This window comes from Dasypus novemcinctus, chromosome 11 (genome assembly GCF_030445035.2).
Source record: "Dasypus novemcinctus isolate mDasNov1 chromosome 11, mDasNov1.1.hap2, whole genome shotgun sequence".
NCBI classification, from domain to species: Eukaryota; Metazoa; Chordata; class Mammalia; order Cingulata; family Dasypodidae; genus Dasypus; species Dasypus novemcinctus.
In genome coordinates, this window is record NC_080683.1 from 8,840,755 (window position 1) to 8,862,601 (window position 21,847).

At 57.1% G+C, this 21,847-nt stretch overlaps 1 protein-coding gene across 1 annotated transcript in view; it reads right to left on the minus strand.

The window, feature by feature from the left end:
• CPNE5 (copine 5) overlaps nt 1-14,742 on the minus strand; it is an 89,211-nt gene extending 74,469 nt beyond the window's left edge. Inside the window, exons 1-2 of the mRNA XM_058306653.2 lie at nt 14,533-14,742; nt 527-567 (exon numbers count right to left, since the gene is read on the minus strand). Of these exons, the coding sequence (XP_058162636.1) occupies nt 527-567; nt 14,533-14,627 (136 nt within the window). The 5' untranslated portion in view covers nt 14,628-14,742. The remainder of the gene's footprint in view (nt 1-526; nt 568-14,532) is intronic.
• Nucleotides 14,743-21,847: the final 7,105 nt, after the last annotated feature.

Below are 21,847 nucleotides of genomic sequence, written 5' to 3' on the forward strand. Positions count from 1 at the left end.
GACACCCCCCCGGGAGTGGGTCACCTGAATGCAGGCAGGAGCAAGGGTCTGACGTGTGAGGCAGGTAGACAGGTGGGCGTGATGGGGACAGATGGCCCGGGGGTGGCAGGGAGGGCATCTAAAACCAGCCCTGTCCCTTCCGAGACCAAAGCAGCCTCATGAGCTAAACATGGCCTATTATTACCATCAGCCCTTTTCTGACGGGGAAACTGAGGCTGAGAGGAGGCTACTGACCTAAGGTCACACACGTGCCTGCTGCAGACTCCAAAATCAGTGCTCACACCACCAGTCCACAGCCCATCGGGGCTCCTTGGGGCTGAGACCCTCTGGCTCCAGACACCTTGACCACCCCACCCACCGAGTCATGCAGGGGCTTCACAAGAACCGGGGCTCGGAAGGGCCCCCCAGCTCTTCCTCCGGGCAGGATCAGGGAACCGCCTCTAGGCCCTTGGAACGCGCCCAGCAAAGGCCGGCGCTGGCCGCGGCTCCAGGCGCAAGACGCCGTCCCGGGCCGAGCGGGACTTACGTGGGTCGGACTTGGAGAACATGTCTTTGTCCAGGAGGTTCCTGCGGGAGGAGGAGAGAGGAGTGAGCAGGCGCTGCCGGCTGTGGCGCCCGGAGGCTGCCTCTGGCCCGGCCTCGCACGGGCAGGGCGGCGCGGCGGCCCCTTCCAAGCCGTCAGGAAGCTGTCCTCACGGGGGTCCCGAAAGTTCTCCAGGCTGCGCCCTCCCACCCCACAACCCCACACCAGCGCCACACAGGCCTCCCGGTCCCACGGCCCCCCCACTCTCCCGCCAAGCCCCGATCTGTCCAAGAGTTCAGAAATTCTTCTCTTAGCCATAATCGGGATATTAAAATTTTTTTTTTCAGAAGCGCAGACTTCTCCGCCCAGCGTCCCCTTGGCTCAGGACTCTCTAACAGCTGGCTGACTGGGACTCCTCATCCGTGGTGACAATTCATGAACTTTACCACCCAGGGGGTGCACACACGTTCAAATAAGGTCCTTCTGTGGACAAGGTCTGAGCGGACAAGTGGCCCCGACAGACCCCAACGCACCGCAGCCTGGCACATTTGGGGCCAGGAGGGCTCTGACTGCTTGCTAACCCCCTCCCACCCATCACTGATCCCCGGTGACGGATTAGCTCCCAGCTCGCACGCCGCCCAGCGCGGCAGGCCTGGGTAGGTCTGGACCCATTTTACAGATGCGGCCGCTGAGGCTGGGGGAGACCGAGCCAAGGCCTCCCGAGTCCCTCATTCCACGGCGACCTGCTGCTGTTGAGAGGCAGAACGCCCGGTGGAAACGTGGCCTCTGGCTGGGAAGGGACTTTCCCCCAACCCTGAAGGCTGCCGGTGCCCGTGGCTCCTCAGCCCTCACAGCTCCTGGGTCGCAGCCTCCTTGGGCATCTGCGTCTCCCCCTAGAGCGTCCTCTGGAGGGCCAGGCTGCAAGGACCGGAAGTTTACACTCGCCGGGGCAGCCGGGGGCCAGCGACGGGCAAGTGCTGGTGATGACGACCCAGCTTGCCCCTTCCTGCTTGGGACAATCTGGAGGGCTTCTCCTGAGGCCCCGGCCCCCCGGGACCTGCTCATTAACCCGTGCCAGCCATCTCAGCCTCCCCCGCCTCCCTCCCAGGTGTCCCCAGGGGCCTATCGCCTTCCTTCTCTGCTCTCAGAACCCCCCAAGGGACCCCGGCCACCTTGCCCCCCTTTTTCCGGGGAAGAGAAGCAATGGACCTGCTCTAGGTTGCATCCAGATGCTGACTCCAAATATGAGGGCTGGATGGGGCCCTCAGGATCATCTGTTCCACCTTCTCCTTGAGGGGGGAGACAGAGGTCTGGAGAAGGGCAGGGGGCCGTGCTCCACAGCTAGCAGTGGTAGTCAGAAAGGTCTAGAAGGAGGCGTTTCTCTGAGCCACTGAAGCCTCCAGCAGTTACAGCCTGTCTGGACGACCTGACCCCACAGTCAACCCACTGCCCGTGCTCCCTCTCTTTGAGGCGGACCGATGGACAGACAGATGCAGTAGCAACTTGCTGCCAACCCACGGCCTCCTCAGCCCATGGCCAGCAATCGCCCCAGCTGCAGTGTCCCGAGCAGATCCCTGGCGATGTCCCCTGGAGAGCTCCCCCAAAGGCCACCACCCCCAGCCGGCCTCCCCGGCCCCCGCTCCTCGTGACAGCACCGCTGCTGGACCTCCACCCAGCCCTCCCCCAGACCTGCTCCCAGCCAGCTTCACTTTGGAAACCGTCTGATGAAGCTCCGAGCCCACCGTGGTGAGTCTCAGATGAAACGATACGTGACATACTCTGGAAAGGAGGCAGCCGGGGCTACGACACAAGGCTCACTGTTGTATTCTTTTTCATGGCTGGCCCGACCCTCTCCTGAAGTGCGCCAGACTTGGAGGCAGGGGTCTCTGTCTTGATTTAAACCAAGGACAAAAAGCGTCCGCTCCAGAGATGACTCTACAGCGGCGGGGCCTGAGAAACGGGAGAGCACTGAGGAGGGCAGGGTGTTGGAAGGCATCTCTGCTGAAGCGAGGACTGGGGCTTATCTCTGAATTCCATGATGAAATTCTGTAATTACATAAAATCCTAGAATGCGCAAGCCGGAAGGGACCTCAGAGGTCACCTTTGTAAGTCCGGAAAGCGAGGAGCAGGGAGGGAACGGTGGACACTGCAAGTTCTGGGTGTCCTCCAAGTGTGGGTCTGGAACGCAGGTGTGGTCATGTCTTGGCTAGAGAGAGAGCAAGACCTCGGATTTCGGCCTAGGCGTCTGTGCATGCGTGTGTGTGCGTGTGTACGCATGTGTGTGTGCATGTGCGTGTTGGAGTCTTACCTTCGAAATGAAGCAAAAGGCGGCTTTTCTTGGCCCTGCCCACTGCCCGTCCCGCCAGGCCAGAGACACACAGCGGTAAGAAATCCAGCCCAGCCGCCCGGCCATGTGCACACTGAGCCCTGGATTGTGGCTCACCCTGTCCTGGCAACCCCTGCCCCTGTCCCAATCCTTCCTTCTCGAATTATTTACCTTCCTGGGACACCAGCCAAGAGCCCCTCCTGGCTCGGGCCTGCAGCTTGCACACTGGCTTGTAGGGCTGCATTCTGGACCTCAGCACACCCTGGGCTCCAAAGACTGTGCATGCCCCTCCCTGACCCGCTGGCCGCGCAGCCCTCCAGCGCAAACCTCGCCTCTGCCGCGAGCCAGGGCCACTCCGAGCAGGGCCCAGACCCACAGGATAATGAAGGAAGGTCCATACTTCCTCTAGCTGCAGAGCGGAATGGCTGCGCGCACGGCGCCTGCAGCAGACAAGCAGGGTTTGCATCCGGGACGGGTGGCTTGGCTTCCTTGTGCCTCAGTTTCCCTTATACGTAAAGTGGTCTAAAAAGAGCTCCGCCTCGGACTGCTGTGGGGACTAGATCGTGGAGCACCTGGGACAGAGCCAGGCTCCCCGGGCGGGCTAGCCATCAGCACCCGGCCTGGAGCCGAGCAGGGCGGTCACTCTCCTGGGCAATGCTCATGCCCCCCTGGGGACAAGGGAGGGGTAGGGGCAGCACAAGGCGCCTTCACTCTGGCTGGGCCCAGGAAGTCCAGCCCCAACACACACTGCTAGCGCCCCGCTCGGAAAAGGTTGACTCCCCCCGGTGGCTCGCCCCAGCCTCTGCCTGCCATTCCCCCACCTCCGCCCTGGGCCAGGCCCCTGCACCCACCTCCGGGCCACACTCGCCCCCATCCGTCCCTCACCCAGTTGCCTGTCCTAGAGGCGAAGAAGCCTCGGGGCCTGCTGCACCTCCGCTCTGGGCCTTGGGGTGCTGCTTAACCCCGGGAGCAGGGGGTCTCACGCTGGGGAGGCAGACCCCTGGGCCCTGCTCCCAAAGTCTGGCTTTGTTGGACTGGGGCAGGCCCCAGAGGCTATACTTAAACAAATTCTGCCCCCTCGCTGTGTTTCCCATGACAGTCCCCATGCCCTCCGCCCAGCCTCCCTTCCCCCAGCAGGAAGTGGAGGGCAGCAGCGCACATGAGCAGCACTTGAAGGCAAAGCACGGCCACCGGGGAACCTCTGAGACCATGGAGGATCAGAGACCCTGAGCCACTGCCCCTAGACACACAGCCAGTAAGAAGCTGAAACCAGGGCTTCTGCCCCGAAGCAGAGCCTGAGCCACGAGGGCACAAACCAGACCATAAGCGCTTTTTCTCCTCTTCTGTCTCTGGAGAACACAAAGAGAAATTTTCATCCAACAGGCAAAAAAGTCCCCAAGAGAGCATAAAACCCTTCAGCTGTCCACATGGCAGCCAGGAGCTGCGCTGCTTTTGTTCCGTAAATCAAGGCCGGGGAAGCAAAGCTGAGGGCTCCTCTCCTCTGCTCCCTGCTTTCCCCCAAGTAGTCATTTCCAACTCAACGGCAGCGAAAATATGACCGACCACTGGGCAGAAAGGCTAGAGGTTGCAGAGGCCTCGGCAGAGAGAGAAAGCACTGGAAAGGCTGAAATGAGAGCCCCCAGCTGACGCTAAAGGACCTTAGAAGAGGGGCGTGGGTAAGAGACTGGGGTTCTCCGAGTCTGAGGAGACACAGCCCTGCCCCAGGAGCCCCAGTCTGAGGGGGGAGACACAGCCCTGCCCCAGGAGCCCCAGCCTGAGGGGGGAGACACAGCCCTGCCCCAGGAGCCCCAGTCTGAGGGGGGAGACACAGCCCTGCCCCAGGAGCCCCAGCCTGAGGGGGGAGACACAGCCCTGCCCCAGGAGCCCCAGCCTGAGGGGGGAGACACAGCCCTGCCCCAGGAGCCCCAGTCTGAGGGGGGAGACACAGCCCTGCCCCAGGAGCCCCAGCCTGAGGGGGGAGACACAGCCCTGCCCCAGGAGCCCCAGCCTGAGGGGGGAGACACAGCCCTGCGCCAGGAGCCCCAGTCTGAGGAGACATAGCCCTGCCCAGGAGCCCCAGTCTGAGGGGGGAGACACAGCCCTGCCCCAGGAGCCCCAGTCTGAGGGGGGAGACACAGCCCTGCCCCAGGAGCCCCAGTCTGAGGGGGGAGACACAGCCCTGCCCCAGGAGCCCCAGTCTGAAGGAGGCACACTTGTCCTTGAGGAGCTGAGACACTGGGTGTAACAGGCCATCATGCATCCCCGGCTCTACCTAATCAAAGCGCATAAATGCCGCCCAGGTGAGCTGGGCACCTCTCCCTGGCTGCAGGCTTCTTCCCTCGTGCCTCCCTTGGCGGCACAGAAGGAAACACGACGAGAGCACTCACCCACCTTCCTGGACCAGGCGTCCTTAGCGGGGTCTATGGAACCCCTGAAACTAAGCAGAATGTGAAACATAGGTGCATAATGGACGTATTCTTTCAGAGCGCTTTTATCAGATTACCAGAGAGGTTCATGAGGCCAAAAAGGCTAAGATAAGATGGTTCCTCTTCTTCCCAACACCAGCCCAAGGCACCCTCCATGCCCTGGGGAAGGAGCAGGGAGGGGTGGGGGGCCCAGGCTGAGAGCCCCACCGCCGGGCCCCAAGCCCAGCTCTGCCCTTTACAACCTGCTGGGCCAAGTCACTTAACCTCTCCGTGCCTCAGCACCCCTCTATTTCCATCTGTAAAGTGGGGGGAATAGTAGTCCCTCCTTCCCAGGGGTTTTCTGAGAAGAGAGTTAATACTTGCAAAGCAGTTAAAACGGTGTCTGGCACACAGTAAGCTGCAATTCAGTGCCCGGCATGCAGTAGGTGCTCAGTAAAGGCCTGTGGCTCTTAAACTCCTGGGCTTGGGGTACCCTGCACTCTTTCTTCCTGCTCGCTAATGCCCGGCCGGAGCAGGACCTCGAGCGCCCACACGGCCGCGTCCCCACAGCCACCCTGGCTGCAGCCTTCCAGGCCGGGACAGGCCAGCCAGTGCCAGGTGGAAATGGGATCCTGAGGGGACCCACAGAAACCCTGGGGCCTGAGGGGTCCGCCAGCCACTTCCCATTTCTTTATGGAGCACCTCAACACCAAACATCTGGCTAAGCCCCCAGATGCAGGCAAACGTGGGGGGAGGACGACATTAATTAAGAATCTAATGCGAGCCAAGCCGTTCTCCAGGGACTTAACCCGCAACGCACTATTTACCCCACAAATCAATGCCAGGAGCTAAGAGCTCACCCCCATTTTACAAGAAAGGCAGCTGAGGCTGAGAGGGGTGAAGTGGTGTGCCTAGTCAAGGGGTATACTGAAAAAAATTTTTTTTTTTAGGTACTGGGGCCCAGGACCCCTAAGTGGGAACGTTATTTAACCATTGAGCTGCATCGGTTCCCCTGAGTTGGGTTTTTCATTTGTTTGCTTGTTGCTCGTTTTTGTTCTTAGGAGGCACCAGGAACCAAACCCAGGTCTGTCCGTGTGGGAGGCAGGAGCTCAACTGCTTGAGCCACATCTGCTCCCGCACACTGAGATTTGAACTCTGAAGCCTGAACTCATTCAGAGGTGCCAGGGGGAGCAGTTGCATTACCAAAACCAGGTGTCCAGAGCCCCAGCGTGGGCCGGCAGTGCTCCCCACATCCCCGTCGACACCCCTGCCCCCGTCCCCAGCTTCCTGCTCCCAGTCTCATCAACACTGCTCCCGGGCTGCTCCCGACAGAACAGAAGAACTGGTGGGTTCTTCTCAGGACCTGCTCCCGGTCCTGACAGGCACAAGTTATCCGAGGAAAGGCAGGGAGGGAGCTGGGAAGGAGAGGGGCCTTGGCACGCGCCCATCTCCCCTTTCAGATCCTGTTCCTTGTCCGCACGCACTGTCTCCCTGCCAAGCACGCTCGCCAAGGTCTAAAAAGCAATTTTCACATGGCTTAAAGACCTCTCCTTCCTGGGGCTATTTGCATTTTTATTATATTAATGATTGTAATAATTGTCCCTCCAGTGGCCAAGGGAAGAAAGCCTGCGCTCTGGCCTCAGATGCCTCCAAGCTGGAATCCCCCACTGGGCACACAGGAATTCCATGACCCGGAACAAGCTGCTTAACCTCAGGGTTCTCATCTGTGCACGGGGTCACGTGACTAACTGTCTTAGGGGTTGATGAAGCCAATTGCTTAAAACCGAAACACAAAGTGCATTCTGGATTCCTGTTTCCATTACGCCCCACCCCCGCCTGTCCCATCCATCAACAAATACAAAAGATTTCCACTTCAAAAACACACCCTGGATCTGCCCACTCTGCCCCTGCTACCACCTTCTCGCCTGGACGCTGCAGTGGCTCCTGCCAAGCAATGTGCTCCAATTCTCCCCCGCCCCCCGCCCCCCAGCCGTTCTATTCATAGTAACTAGGGAAAAAATGGAAAAGGTCAATCACATCCGTCGCTCCCGTTTAAGTGCCTCCTCCCCACTCTTCACCAACTGCTCCTGGAATAACAAACCAAACTCCTTAGCGCAGGCCACGGGGCCATCGTGGGAACCCCTCATTTCCTCTCTGACATTGTAGTGGTTTAGAGCTATGTACCCCAGAAAAACATGTTCCAAAACGTAACCACTCGGGTGAGTGGGAACTCCTGTCAACAGGACCTTTTGATGAGGTTACTTCATTTAAGCGTGGCCCCCGCTGAATCAGGATGAGCCTTAATCTTATTACCTAACAGCCTTAGAGGGAAGGTCCCAGAGACAGAGAGCGCAAGCGAGAGAGACCAGCCAGAAGCTGGAAGCCAACGGGAAAGAGCAGCCAGCAGGGGCCGCCGTGGCATTGCCATGCGACAGGAAAGCCCAGGACCCAGGATCACCGGAAGACAGCCCCACAACGCCACCGTCCTCTGGGAGAAGGCCTCACCTTGATGACGCTGTGATTTGCGACTTCTAGACTCAAAACTGAGGGCAAATAAATTCCACGTGGTTAAGCCAAACCATTGCATGGGACCTGCTTTAGCAGCCAGGAAACTAAAACCACCTCATTCTCTTCCCTTCCTCCCACAGATCACTGCTCCAGCCACGCTGGGCCCTGCAGTTCTACCAGCCTACCAGGGTCTTTCCTGCCAGACACCTACACCTGCTCTTCTCCCTACCTGCATTACCCTTTCTTCCGACCCCCCCTTAGCAAGCTTTCTCATCCTTCGGTTCTCAGCCTGGCACAGAAAAGACTCAACAGCACGTGAAGATCCGTATCAATTAGCAGATGAATGCACGTGTTAGCCGTGTTTGGGACCTGGTAGTATTACCACTGTCAGCACTATTAAGCTTACTTAACTGCATTTCAGTTTACCAAGAACTCCACAGACATCATCTCTTTTGTCTTCGTAACAATCCCAGACGATGTGGACAGGACCGGTGTTTTCCGGCATTTTAAGGTTGGGAGACTGAGACTTGGAGAAGTTAAATGACCTGGCCAAGTCTTGGGGAAGGTAAGCCAGGAACTGCGCTGTCAGCCCTCCACCCAAGATCGTCAGTGTGGTTAGGGGACAGCGGCACCGTCCAGCACTCTGAAATCACACCAAGTGCGAGGCCTCCTTGTGTTTCCTGGGAAACCGGCAGGGAGAGGCAGACAGGGGTCCAGCTGAGCTACACGTGGAGAATCTATCCCCAGTCACCTAAAGTTGGCTGTCCCCTGACTGCAAGGAAATCTGAAGAGCCAGTTCTCAGAGATGCCAAACCCTAGCCCCTTCCAACCCCAGCTAGCTCAGTTAACCCCCGGGGCCTTCTGGAAAGTCCCCGCGGCAGATGCAGGGCTGCCCACCCAGGAAGCATCCTCGCTCTCTTCCTGTTAACAGGAGCCCACATCGGTTCAGCTATCTCACCGGGAGCCCCTGAAGTCAGGAGAGGGAGGACCCGGCCCCGGTCTGCAGGTGGGACATGAGACACAACTTCAGCCATCGGACTAGAAGGGAAAGTCTGCTGGAAGAGTTTGGAAGGGATTGTGCTTTCCAGAAAAGAAAAGGAAAAAAAGAGCCTTGCTAAGAGAAGGCCTTTGGCCCTGCCTCCTGTTTCCTGTCCCTGAACGTGGCTGTGGCTCCTGGAGCACACTGAGCCAGCTTCTGACAACGAGGCCACCGTTTGGAAGAAGGCGAAGGGGAAAGAAGGCCAAGAACCTTCCAAGTGAGCTGATAAACCAGCCCTGGGCTTACCTACCTCCAGACCCATTGTGATCTGAGAAAAATCAGTGTCTGTGGGTTTAAACCACCAACCGCCAGCCTTCCTGGTACTGGCGGCTGAGCTATTTCTAAGTGAATCCCACTCCTCCGTGCGCAGAGCCTTCCCCTCGCCCTCCCGACCCCCTCCTTCCACGCGGGGTCACCTCCGGTGACAGCCACAGGTTCTGAGTAAAGACTGCAGGCTGGGGCAGAGGGCGGACGGAGGCTCCCCACGCCCCCTGGATTCCGGGGAATCTGGTCTCTGCTCCCGGGATCTCTCCGGCTCTGGGTCACCTCCCAGAACCAGGAGCACCCTTGAGCAGGGACAGCCTCTCCCAGCCCCATGGAGAGGGCACCTATTTCTCGGTCACGCCCGCCATGGTTGGCGCCGAGGCCCCTGCCGCGATCCCCATGGAGACCCTGGCTGTCAACCTCAAGAAGTCCTCGAGGCTTTGAAGTCTGAGGAAACTGAATTTGGATTCCCCCTCCAAAACGTACTGGCTGTGTAACCTAGGGCATGACCCTTAAACCTTCTGAGCCTTGATTTCCTAATCAGCAAAAGGAAAAATACTAATATCCACCTTGTTGTGAGGTTAAAAAGGTAATTGTGGATGACTGGATGTGGCTCAGGTGGTTGGGCTCCCGCCTATCACATGGGAGGTCCCTGGTTTGGTTCTTGGTACCTCCTAGAGAAGACAGCGAGCTGGCACAACGGGCAGGTGCAGCACACTGATGCAACAAGATGACATAACAAGAGACAAGAAGAAAAAGATAATGAAAGATACAATAGGGAAGCAGACATGGCTCAACTGGTAGAGTACCACCTACCATATGGGAGGGTCCAGGGTTCGAGACCCAGGGCCTCCTGACCTATATGGTGAGCTGGCCCACACGCAGAGCTACTGCACGCAAGGAGTGCTGTGCCAAGCAGGGGTGCCTCTGTGTAGGGGAGCCCCAAGCGCAAGGAGTGTACCCTGCAAGGAGAGCTGCCCCATGTGAAAAAAGCGCAGCCCACCCAGGAGTGGCACCGCACACACAGAGAGCTGACAGAGCAAGATGACACAACAAAAAAGAGATGCCATTTCCAGCTGCTGCCGAGGGTGCAAGTGGACACAGAAGAACACACAGCAAATGGACACAGAGAGCAGATGGGGGGAGGGAATAAATAAAAATAAATCTTTAAAAAAAGACACAACAAAGCAGGGAACAGAAGTGGCTCAAGTGATCAGGTGCCTCCCTCCCCCATCGGAGATCCTGAGTTCAGTTCCCAGGGCCTCCCAAAGAGACAAGATGAGCAGACACAGCAAGTGCAAACTGAGAGGGGGTGGGGAGAGATAATAAAGTAAATCTTAAAAAAAAAAAAGGTATTTGCGGTAGGCACAACTCTCCGAGGGCTCCCAAGCCCCACCCTCCGGGTGCGCATCCCGCATCACCCCCTCCCCTGGTGTGCGGGTGGGATCGTGGCTGTTAGGTTACATTACATGGCCGAGGCGCCCGGCTCCGCGTGCCTGAGATTAGGTGACCTCTGCTCCTCTGTACGGGATCTCTTCCCCAGCAGACGGGGAAGAGACCCCGGCTTTGAAGAAGTACCCTGGCAAGTCGGGAGAGGGCCACGTGCCTCGGACCCGAGGGTGGCCTCTGGGAGCCGAGAGCAACCCCGGCCACCAGCCAGCAAGGAGCCCGGACCCCCGCACCTGGCCTCAAGCGCCTGAGTTCTGGCAAGCACCGCACGAGCGTGGCCGGCTCCTGCCTCACAGGCATGGCCCGGCAGCCCCGGCAGCTCCTGGCCTTCAGCTGGGTGAGACCCTGAGCGGACACCTTCGCCCGCCCACCCGGGCTTCCCGTGTCCAGAGACCGCGGGGTAATAAATGGGGGTTGTTTGAAGCCGCCAGGTTTGTGATGATTTGTTAGGCAGCAATTGGAAACTAATATGATAATTTTAGGTTGCACCATCAAAAATTGCTATTTTCGTAAAAGGTCAAAAACGGTCGAATATAGGCAATTTCATACGGTTCAGCCTGATACGCGGCTGTAAAGCTGCCTAGCTACAGGAAGCACCCAGCAACTGCCGCTGGGGGAGCGGAAGCAGCTCAGTTGGTTAAGCGTGTGCTTTCCATATACGAGGTCCCAGGTTCAATCCTTGGTGCCTTCTAAAAATAAGAATTTTTAAAAACAGTCGCTTTTATTACACTGCCATCCCCCTCCCTGCGCCACTAAACTGTGACTGCTTTGCCATCTTCAATGGGCCTCTTTATCCTCTCCCTGGCTTTGACAGCCGCCACGCTGCCCCCAGGCCCCTCCCTCTCCAGCACCACCCTCTGGCTGCTGCTCGGAGCCACTGTCTCACACCCCTTCTAAGAGGCCCAGGGCAGCAAAATGCCCAGCCGAAAGGGCAGCGGAAAATGGCGTTTTCCGGGCAGAGGCTAGAGCCGCCCAGAGCCCCATCGCAGCTGGCGGGGAGCGGGCAGTGCTGGAGAGGGTCCAGCCTGCCCCTGGGCGCCCTCCCCTCTCCCCCGCCCTTCCCTATGGGTCTTGGGCACCCCACCCTGTGGAAGTGGGCTCTCAGACCAGGGCACTGCTTCTCCAGGAGGTCCCTGCCCTAGTGCAAAGGTTTCCTGTTGGTAAAAAAAAATAAAGTAAATCACTTTTTCTAACCAGCACACTGGCCAGTATCCCTGCATCAGAAACCGGAAAAACAGTGGGGTCCTTGGGGCCCAGGACACTGGACAGGTAAGTTTGATTGGGTCTGCAGTTTAGTTAATAGAACTAGGAAAGATCTGGAACGATCCTCTGAGGAAGATACAGGGCAAGGAACTGCCGGGGCTGCAGGGAGTGGCAGGAACCTTCCTAAGGAATAGGGAAAGGCAACTGGAAAACAGGTGCTTCTGGGCCAGAGGGGGCAGCTCATGATCTTTCTGGAAAGAGTGGCCCCTTCCAGCCAGCTGCCCATCCTGGAGTCCCCCGGAGGCCTCCCTCCAACAACCCCTCTCCGTCCTGCTGTTCCCTGCCCACCAGCAGGTGTCCCAGAGGATGCTCAGACAGGGTCACGCCACAGCCTGCTCTCCAGGGGTCCGGCCAGCACTGACGTGGGGTGGCCAGGGAAGGAGGACGGAGCTAGAGAAAGCCTCTCCGCACATCATTCCTTCCGCCCCATCCTCCCCCTCCTTCCTGTTCTAGAGCCTGGAGCGCTGCACCTGGCCGAGGCAGAGAGATCTACAATGTCAGGCCCACCCAGCCCGTTTCCCTCCTCCCCTCATTCCAGGTGGCTCCTTCCTCACCCCTCCCCACCAAAACCCCTCACTCTGGGGGAGCAGGAGCAGGGTCTGCGTCAGACCCCAGACAGGGAAGAGCTACCCGGTGCCACATTCCCAGAATTCACATGCTCCCCGAGGCCCCTCTTAGGCAAGAAATCTGATCCCTTCGGACAACTCCACTTCCAGAGACCTAACCGGAGGGCCCGAGCACGGCGGCCTTAGGGTGATCGTCGTCGCAGCTACCTACGGGCACCCACTGGCTGCCAGGCAAATGTGGAGAGGTATGCAGGGGCTTCGGTCCTCTTAGCGCTGCAAGTTAACTTTTCCAACAACGCTACCTGCGGGCCAGGCTCTGCTCTAAGCGTGTGAATTACGTCCGTGAACAGGGGTTGCTCCACCAGCACACATTGTTCCTTGTTCTGCATGTGACGTGGGGGAAACTGAGGTTCAAAATTTGCCCCATGCGGTGGTTCGGAGCCTCCATTTCAAGCCACAGAGCCATCTGCTCTGTCTCCTCGCCACCGAGTCTGAGTCAGAGTGGAGCCTCCCAGCTTACACCCCTGCCTCGGGGGAGAGGGTGCCTCTCCACACCAACCAGAGCTCAAGAGGCTCAGCCCCAGGGTGGGTGCAGCCCTGTCCCTCGGGGCCTAGTGGGTCAAGCCAGGTGCCTCAGGAGGGAGCAAGAGGCCAGGCTTTCCGGGATGGGGGGGGGGCATGAACTGGCTGAGATGAAGGAGTGAAATCTGGATGGGGAATGGGCTGTTGGGAGGCTCGGAGGCAACTCTGAAGAAGAGGGGCATGCCTGAAGCCGGCGAGGGAGGCTCAGGCACGGATGTGCCTGCAGAAGGAGGGCAGGCTGTGGCAGCTGGGGATGGCTGAGGAGGTGGGACTGGAGCTAATGGGCCATCAGGAGTCTCCCAGCAGAGTAAGGGCAAGATGCAAATGGCCTTAGGAGGTGCTTGTGACAGCCCTGTGTGGGACCTGGGGAGGGCGGGGGCGCACGTAGGAGCTGTCACACGAGCCCTCAGAGGGCCTGACTCTGGGGCTCAGGTGGGGGCAGCAATGCCTGACCTCACCCCCACTGATCCCCAAGTGTTCAGAAGTCCTCCTGCCTCCCTCCCTCTCTCGGGCCCTAGCCCAGCCCCTCTGGGCCCTGCCCAAACCTCCCCCAGTGTCACACTTCGGAAGACAGGGTTGGGGAGTCGCAAAGATGGATGGAAAGTCTGACCCACGCGTGGCCTGGACGAGGCTGGGGTGGGTGATTTGGAAGACGGCACAGCCAGGGCCCCGGAAATGCTGTCGGTCATTTGGGGCAGGGGGAGTTCTCTTGGGAGAACCTCGGGGTGGGCTCTGCCTGAGCCACCATGCCCCTCGAGGTCCCAGCCAGGCTCCCTGGAGAGCCTAGGGCAGCCAAGGGCCAGCTAGGAAAAGAATCCCACCCCCATCCCACCCCCCACCGCCTGCGCAGCCTTTCCCTGGGCTGGGAGAGCCTGGGGGAGACCACGCTCCTAGACGGACAAGTGACCCCCAAGCCTGTCTGCTAGGACCGAGGACTTGGGAGTGGTAGCCCACAGAAATACTCTCCCTCTCCCCCTGCCGGACTCTAAAATTTCACACTCCTTGGGCTTAAAATTTTGGACCCAAGTTTCTGTTGTTTCTGGTGCTGCTTTAGGTTATTAATTACCCGCCCCTCAATACCGACCAGTCCATCTGACCGTTTTCCAAGAGTTGGTTTTGTCTTGGGGCTCGAAGGAATAAATTCGAATCCTGGGGTGGAGGGGCCGGGGAGTGAGTGGGTGGGGGAGAAGGTGGAGGGTGCTGGGGCAAAGGAGGGGGGAGGAGAGCGGGAAGCGGGGCGCAGGAGGGCGAGGCTGGGCGCGCCTGGGGAGACCCGGGCACAGCACTCACTTCTCCATGGACGAAGGGGCTGATGAGCCAGCCTGTGCGGAGACCCCGCGAGCGACCCTCCCCGCCTCCCCAGTTCCTGCGTCCCCCGCTCCCCGAAGCAACAGCCCGTCCTGTAAACTTTCCGGGATGTGACCCCAAGCCTAGCGTCCCCTCTCCGCCGTCAGCGGCCGCGCGGCTGGGCAGGGACTCTCGGCGGTCCAGCGCGGGGGCGTCCTGGAGGCAAGACGCCAGGGGAGGGGGGCGCGGAGCCGAGCGCCGGAGCGGCGGGGCCGGCGGGGCTCCGAGGCCAGGGGCGGGGCCCGGCGCGGGCGGCTCACCTGCAGGACACGGTGATCTCCACCTTGGTGGCCGGGATGCTGCCCGCTAAGGAGTCGAACTCGCCCAGCGACGCCATGTCCTCGGCTTGCTCCATCGCCCACCGGGCCCCCGCCCCAGATTCGTCAATCCGCGCGCGATCGGCGCCTCCTCCGGAGCCCCCCGGCGCCCCAGGCTCTCCCCCAACTCGCGAGCCGGGGCCGGGCGGCGCGGGGAGCAGAGAGGCGCGCGGCGAGGGGGCGTGGGAAGTGCGAGAAGGCAGGGGCGGGGGGGAGCGCGGCCGCGGCGGGAGGAGGGGGCGCGGGCGGCGCGCCGCGGGGCTGGGGGCCGGGCGAGAGGGGGCCCGCCGTCCCGAGGGCTGGGGGCCCGGCGGGGCGGGGCGGAGGGGGCGCGGGGAGGGCCCGGCGCGGCGCGCGCGCGGTGGCCAGGGGCGTGGGAAGAGGGGCGTGCGGCGGCGAGCGGTACCGGGGGGTGAGGGCGCCCGGCGAGGGGCGCGGGCGGCGGCGGCGGCGGGGCGCGGGCGGCGCGGGGCCCCGAGCTGCGCCGCCTCTCGCTGGGTCTCGGCGCGGGCGGCGGCGGGAGCCGGGAGGGCGGCTGCGGGTGCCACCTCCTCGCTCGGCTCCGGCTCCGGGGCGCCCCGGCTGCGGGAAAATCAAATCTGCCCGAAGCCGCCGCCGCCTCCCGCCACCCGGGGCGGGATGCCTGCGGGGTCCGCGCGCGCGGGAGGGGGCCCCCCGCAGGGGCTGGGGGCGGGGCCGCGGGCGGGGTCTGCGCGCGGGTGTGAGTCTGTGTGTGCGCGCGTGGCGGGCGTGGGGACGCGGCTCCAGATGCCGGGAGCCTGGGGGGGTGGGGGGTGACAGCCAGAGATGGTTCCGGCCCCGCGCGTCTCCCCCGCGCCCACCCCCCACCCTCTGACAGGGGCCTCGGTAGTGGGGGAGAGGGCTGGGCGAACCAAGGGGCGCCTGTTTGAGCAGGGTCAGTGCGGGAGGGGCTGGGGAGGGTCGTGTGCGGAAGAGACCCCCCCCCCCCCAGGGTCTTGGAGGGGGTCTCTACCGCGTGAGCGCGCCACCGGGAAGCGGATTTCAGTCCAAGAACGGACTTCACGGCTCCTGTTGGGGGAGCAGTGTGGGGGGCGACCCCACTGGCGAGCGGGGCCGCCCGATTTCCCAGGAGGACCCTTTGGGCGCGTGGACTCCGCTCTCGACTGGCCCGAGGCTCCTGCCACCTTAGTCAGCGCCCTCCCCCTCCCCGGCCCGTCGTGACCACACTGCCGAGCCAGCCCCCGGGTCTAGAAGCTTCTGCCACCGGACCGGGAGGGCGGCCCGAGCTGCCACGGCTTCCGTGCACCCTGCACAGCCGCGCGGCTGGGCGCGAAGCCCGCGGCCCCTCGCCCCCGGGCAGAGCGCTAGCGGCACCCCCACCCCGCCGCCGCCTCGCCCTGCGCCCCTGGGGTGGCCGCGCTGAGAAGCGCCCGGGGACGCGTCTCCTGAAACCCTCCCGCCGCCCCTCGGCCCAAGCTTCCCTGAGCTGGAGCCTCCACCTCCGCGCGCGCCGCCCCGCGCGCCCGAGCCCCGCGCGCCTCGGGGCGGGAGAAAGGGGCGGCGGGAGGCCGAGGGCTCGAGGCTGGCCCCGGGAAACACTGCGCCTTCTAGGTTGGGCCTTGGGCAGCCTGCCCAGGACGGGTGCGTCGAGACTGTTAGAAGTCATTTTCCCAGAACATCAGATACAGTCAGAGTCAAAGATAAATATAAAAGCACATTCCTGGGACACGTGTGTGCCATTTGTGCATGGCACGGGGTCAGCCCGACTCGGTCCTGGGGGGGAAGGAGGATGAGAGACAAGGAGCAGAGACAACGAGCAGAGGCGGCGGTCCCCAGGCTGCAAGGTGCAGCTAGGCCCAGAGGCCCGTGCGCCTCTTCTCCTGGGCGGTACAAAAACCCAGCTTTCAATGTCTACCCCCACCTCAGCCCCCATGCCGGGTGTAGACGGGGATCAAAAAGTATTTGTTGAAGATGTCAGGCATTCATTCCACACAGTATTTAGTGAGCACCTGCTGGGTGCCTGACCTGCTGCTAGGGCTCCTTGGGAAATCTTGATGATGATGATGATAACCACATTTTTATTTTCAAAGCGCCTACCCTGGGCTTGATTTTGTTTTAAGAACTGATTTTTAATTCTCAAAATAATTACTGGGGAAGCAGATGTGGCTCAAGCAGCTAGGCGCCCACCTGCCACGAGAAAGGTCCTGGGCGTCAGGTCCTGGTTCAGTGAGGGCGGAAGACAGACCAAGATGCAGGAGGCGCTGATTGGGTCACGGCCATGCTGGAGGTCTGCAGGGGCAGTCCCCCCACTGGCTGAGCTGGGAGCACCTGTTGAACTGGCAGAGCTGGGCGGGGTTGGAGAGGGGTGAAGATATGGGGTGGAAAAGCACCACGCTTGCTGTTCTCAGGGTGGAGAGTGACTTTCTGGGGACTGCCTCGGCGTCAGGGGAGAGAATGCTCTGTGGTTCCGCGGGGGTGAGAGAAGAGCAGGGGCTGAGTCTGCGTTTGGACACATAGCTTGAGCTCTGGGCCAGTAAGTTATTCTGTTAGTTAAGCCAAAGGGGTGCTGGTGCAGAATATCGGAAATTGGTTGGTTTTATAAGGGGTATTTACTTGGGGTAGGAGCTTACAGATACCAGGCCATAAAGCATAAGTTACTTCCCTCCCCAAAGTCTATTTCCACGTGCTGGAGTAAGATGGCTGCCGATGTCTGCGAGGGTTCAGGCTTCCCAGGTTCCTCCCTTCCAGGGTCTTGCTTCTCTCTGGGTTCAGGGTTCCTCTCTTCCCAGGGCTTGCTTCTTCCTGGGCTCAGCGTTCCTCTTCCTGGGCCTGGCTTCTCTTTCCTCTGTGAGCTTACTTCCCAGGACTCCAGCTTAAGCCTTCAGCATCAAACTCCAACATCAAAACTCCAGCATCAAAAGCTCCACCTCTGTCCTCTGCCATGCCTGTCCTCTGCCATGCCTTTTATCTGTGAGTTCCCACCCACCAAGGGGTGGGACTCAATGCCCTAATGATGTGGTCCAATCAAAGCCCTGATCATAACTCAATCATGCCCAGGTACAGACCAGGTTACAAACATAATCCAATATCTGTTTTTAGAATTCATAACCATATCAAACTGCTACAGTTACTACCCAACATTCCTAACTTTGGTTGATAAGAAAAAGCAACAAGGAAGGATTGGGGAGTGGGCTGGTGATATCGTCTGGCTGCTTCCTGCTGTCGAGGGTCGGTGTTAGGTTTAGTGGTTTTTGCTTTGGACCTTTGGGTTAGTGGCTGGTATTGAATTTCATGCATTAGGAGGAGGTTGTCCATCTGGCCCTGGGTGATGTCCTGGACTGTTGTATGGATGAGCTGTTATAGCTTGAAAATATACGGTCCTGCTGATAGTAAAAGGAGAGTTATCAGCGGGTGAGGATGGGAATTAACCATGAGATCCAGGGTGGCTTGTGAGACTATTGCCTCCAAGAGTTTGAGGAGAAGGATTAATTAAGATTAATATGATTTTGTGTGATCTATGAATCTTTAAAAATAAATAATAATAATAATAATAAAAGATTAAAATGAGGGAAGCAGATTTGGCCTAACAGATAGGGTGTCTGCCTACCACATGGGAGTTCCGTGGTTCAAACCTCGGGCCTCCTTGACCCGTGTGCAGCTGGCCCATGCGCAGTGCTGATGCGCGCAAGGAGTGCCCTGCCACGCAGGGGTGTCCTCCGTGTAGGGGAGCCCCACGCGCAAGGAGTGCACCCCGTAAGGAGAGCCGCCCCAGCGCGAAAGAAAGTGCAGCCTGCCCAGGAATGGCGCCGCACACGAGAACTGACGCAACAAGATGACGCAACAAAAAGAAACACAGATTCTGGGTGCCACTGACAAGAATACAAGCAGACACAGAAGAACACACAGCAAATGGACACAGAGCAGACAACTGGGGGCGGCAGGGAAGGGGCGAGATAAATAAAAAATAAATCTTAAAAAAAAACAACAGCAACAATATATAAGTATTTTTCATTAGTAGATAACAAAGTACCAGGTAAGGGGGTTTTATGAGGAAGTTTTGGGTTTTTTTTTTTTAAAGATTTATTTATTTTTAAACTTTTTTTTCTCTCCCCTTCCCCCCCCCCACCAGTTGTCTGCTCTCTGTGTCCATTTGCTGTGTGTTCTTCTGTGTCTGCTTACATTCTTGTCAGCGGCACCAGGAATCTGTGTCTCTTTTTGTTGCGTCATCTTGCTACATCGGCTCTCCTTGTGTGTGGCACCATTCCTGGGCAGGCTGCACTTTCTTTCGCGCTGGGCGGCTCTCCTTACAGGGCACACTCCTTGCGCGTGAGGCTCCCCTACGCGGGGGACACTCCTGCGTGGCAGGACACTCCTTGCGCACATCAGCACTGCGCATGGGCCAGCTCCACACGGGTCAGGAGACCCTGGGTTTAAAACCTGGACCTTCCATGTGGAAGGTGGACATTCTGTCAGTTGAGCCAAATCTGCTTCCTTATGAGGAAGTTTTTAATACAATATATTTTTCTATTTCTTTATAAATTTTATTTGAGTTCTAGTCAGTGACATTTAAAATCAGTTTAGATGTAAGAAAACTTTACATAGACACACAGTTTTAACAGGAATAGGAAACTTTAGATTATTAACTGTGGTTTCCTTACAATGTTGTTGAGTGATTTTTATTTTTCTTGGATTTAAGATCCCCATTCAGTAGGACTACATAGGCCTACAGTTCAAATGATTTTATTTTCCCCCAGTTTGTATAGTTTGAGGCATAGGCAACAATAAATTATTATTCCTTTTCATTTTGGGCTGTAGATGGCTGGCATTCCATCGAGGGCATTACTTCTGTTTTTTTAGACAGCAAATAGTAGCTGGCTGGTTACAAGGGTCTGGTAGCAGTGTCTGCAGCAGTGAAGGCATACCTTGCCCCTTCCGAGAGAAGGAGGGGACTGATGTCCAGTCGTCCAAGTGTGTACATGAGTACTCGTGGGTGATGCCCATGAGCTATTGGCCAGCCGCAGGCACCTGGAAGTGCTGCTGCAGCAGGCATGATGTCTGTTTATCCCGCGGAGCCACTGCTGCTTCGTGGGCTTTGATGGCACGGTTCTGGACCTTCACGAGGCCATCTGCTTGGACAGTTTCTGAGAGGGTGTTAGAGGAGTGGGCAGGGATGAGAGACAGTGACCTGTTGCTGCTGGCAGGCGTGCCAGATGCTTCCACAGGTTTCTTCTTTACAGAGGGTGCTTTACAACAGTTCAGTGTTTCTGTCTTGTTTCTAGTATCTGCAGTCTACCCCTGGATAGGATGGCTGTTTTCAGAAGGGCCAGACACTAATGGGTTAAGCCTTTTATTTGCAACAGGGTGTGGTATGCTGCACACAGTTGTGTTGTTGTCGTTGTTGTTTTTATTATTATGGGGTGATATTGTAATTTGGCCGCTTTTACAATTGTGATTACAACCCAAAGGGTGTTTGCTTAGAAGGCTGCCTCTGCCACCAGCTTTACCTACAGCTAATGTTGGTGCTGGCTACATCTAATTTACAGGGTAATTTAAGGTTTACTGCTTTTACTGCTAGATCCTGTGTTATTGCTTTAGTTTTTTAAAATTTAATTTAATTTTTTGGTGTGTTATTGTTTTAAAAGAAGCCTGCTGCCGGGGGGAGAGGGTCTTATTTCCATGCACAACTTTTTCAGATTAACACATACAATGATTTTAACATCTGAGCTAAATGAGGGATGAAGGGTTGTCAGTATCCCAACAAGTCCAAAAAGGATAGTAACTGTTTGGGAATTTGTGATGTGGGAAAACTTTATACTTTAAGTATTTAAGAGTTGGACAAAGTAGGAAGGACATTGCAGCTTGTCTCAATTGTTTTCCTATTCCAGGCTCTTAGAGAAGATATTTCTGTAAAAAGAATTACTGGTTTACATAATATTATTAATATAATGACATAGGGTTATAGCTACAGGTTTTTTCCCCATGCAGTCGAATTTTTTTGTCACCAGGCCAGGGTAGATGATTGGGTTATGCACACAGCCTCGGGAAGCCCTGCAAAATCCTGTCATGGGTTTTTCACATGAAGGTGAATGCAGGCTGGTTTGGTTTGCCTGAGGAGATACTTAAGAAAGCTTTAGCAAGTTGTAAAATAAAGTGTTAGTGACATAACGGGCAACAAACTAGCAATATTTGGGACTGCCGCATACAGCAGTGGTGTTATTTTAATTTATGGTAAGAGGTTGTTTCTGTGACACATACTTTTTTTTTTCCCCAAGGTGAAAGAATAAGTCTTTTGTAATCGTTTGAAATAAAAAGATACTGTCCAGGATTTGATTTTGAGAAAGCAAAGTGGTAGAAGTTGACAGGTTTGCCTGTTTAGGATTTGATTTTGAGAAAGCAAAATGTTGGAAGTTGTCAGGTTTGAACATTATTTTCTTTTAAAAGTGAGAAGACTTGTTTTTGTTTTTTTAAATAGCCAAGGAAGAAATAAGGTTAAAGTACAAGAAGAGATTTTGATAAAACAGACTTTCTTTGTTTTTGTTTTTTTGTACACTGACTAAAACAGACCAATAATTTAAGTAACTTTGAGAAAGAACAAAATTTTAACTTTGCATCAATATACTTTTGCAAAAGTATACCCATCAAATCTTACTCAACTTTAACCACAAAAATTCCTTTTCTGTGCACCTTCTGCACTTTCTGTTTCATTCAGATTTTGTTCCACATTTCTTTTTTTTAAATAACCAGTCATTTTATCTTAGGACAAAATTACCTTCTTTTTCCTTAATAATGAAAACACATTCTATATACTTTCCATACCTAAGTTACCAACATGACTTGGGAAACTGTTTCAAAGCAAATCTCTTACAACATGCAATTATCATCAAAATTAAACAAACTTGTCAGATTAATGATTTAATTTGGTTATAACTATTTTTATCATTTCAAATTAATATGCATATTTCAGATAAACTTTTTTTAAAGAGATTTATTTATTTATTTCTATTCCCTTCCTCCCCACCCCACCCCCGCCCCGGTTGTCTGTTCTGTGTCTATTTGCTGTGTCGTCTTCTTTGTCCGCTTCTGTTGTCAGCGGCATGGGAATCTGTGTTTCTTTTTGTTGCGTCATCTTGCTGTGTCAGCTCTCCGTGTGTGCAGTGCCATTCTTGGGCAGGCTGCACTTTCTTTCACGCTGGGCGGCTCTCCTTACGGGGCGCACTCCTTGCACGTGGGGCTCCTCTACACGGGGGACACCCCTGCATGGCAGGGCACTCCTTGC